We start from the raw sequence: 1,361 nt of genomic DNA, 5'->3' as shown, positions 1-1,361 counted from the left end.
GAACAATGATAACTCTCGGGTAGAGGGCTGTATGCTATGACTCATCTATATAAGGCACTCTCCTCAGTACCTTTTCAATAGATATTTATACAATTACCTAAGCTAATTTTCTTTTTCTTGTTTCTTCAGGGAAACCCTGCCTATCACATAGTAGTAGTCATGGGAAATTGGAGCACGGTGACTGAATTCAACCTACTTGCCTTCCCAGCTCTCTTGGAGATTCAAATATGTCTCTTTGTGGTTCTCTTGTTGACTTACACATTAACAGCAACAGGAAACATTGTCATCATCTCCCTAATATGGACTGATCATCGACTGCAAACCCCAATGTACTTTTTCCTCAGTAATTTGTCCTTTTTGGATATTTTATACACCACTGTGGTTACACCAAAATTGCTAGCCTGCCTCCTAGGAGAGAATAAGACCATATCCTTTGCTGGCTGCATTACTCAAACATATTTCTACTTCTTTCTGGGGACAGTGGAGTTTATCCTCTTGGTAGTGATGTCCTTTGACCGCTACGTGGCCATTTGTAACCCCCTGCGCTACACCATCATCATGAGCAGCAGGGCCTGCCTCCTGCTGATTCTGGGCTGCTGGGTGGGAGCCTTCCTGTCCGTGTTGGTTCCAACCATTGTAGTGACAAGGATACCTTACTGTAGGAAAGAAATTAATCATTTTTTCTGTGACATTGCCCCTCTTCTACAGGTGGCCTGTATAGATACTCGCCTCATTGAGAAAATAAACTTTCTCCTCTCTGCCCTTATCATCCTGAGCTCCCTGGCATTCACTGCTGGGTCCTACACCTACATCATTTCTACCATCCTGCGCATCCCCTCAGCCCAGGGCCGTCAAAAAGCTTTTTCTACCTGTGCTTCTCATATCACTGTTGTCTCCATTGCTTATGGGAGCAACATCTTTGTGTATGTGAGACCTATGCAGAACTATTCGCTGGATTTTGACAAGGTAGCTGCTGTTCTCATCACAGTGGTGACCCCTCTTCTGAACCCTTTTATCTATAGCTTGAGGAATGAGAAGGTAAAGGAAGTGTTGAGAGAGACAATGAACAGAATCATGTCTTCAAAACTAAGGAAAACTTAACATGAGTGTGCAGTACATCACACATTTCTTATCTTCAATACATTCATTCTGCACGAATAGGGTGGTATGTTAGTAGGCCAGACACCTGAGATAGCGCCACTGGAGCATTTCTGATTTTGTATTTTTAGATTGGGGATGCCCAAGCAGTAAGTATAATGCAGATATTCCAAAATCCAAAACGCGTCTGGTCCCAAACATTTTGGATAGGAGACACTCAACCTATATGAAGAAAACATGGGTGAAAGTAAAAATTATTTTCT

The 1,361-nt window shown here is 42.6% G+C and overlaps 1 protein-coding gene across 1 annotated transcript; it reads left to right on the top strand.

Annotated features, from left to right (window-relative positions):
* Window positions 1-127: 127 nt before the first annotated feature.
* LOC105810855 (olfactory receptor 6M1) lies at window positions 128-1,130 on the top strand. The gene has a single exon (XM_012644906.1). It carries the CDS (start codon window positions 160-162, stop codon window positions 1,099-1,101), a length of 942 nt encoding a protein of 313 aa, XP_012500360.1. The 5' UTR covers window positions 128-159; the 3' UTR covers window positions 1,102-1,130.
* The last annotated feature ends 231 nt before the right edge of the window (window positions 1,131-1,361 follow it).

Source organism: Propithecus coquereli, unplaced genomic scaffold (assembly GCF_000956105.1).
Source record: "Propithecus coquereli isolate 6110/MARCELLA unplaced genomic scaffold, Pcoq_1.0 Scaffold222, whole genome shotgun sequence".
NCBI lineage: Eukaryota > Metazoa > Chordata > Mammalia > Primates > Indriidae > Propithecus > Propithecus coquereli.
This window is presented reverse-complemented; position numbering and strand designations above follow the sequence as displayed.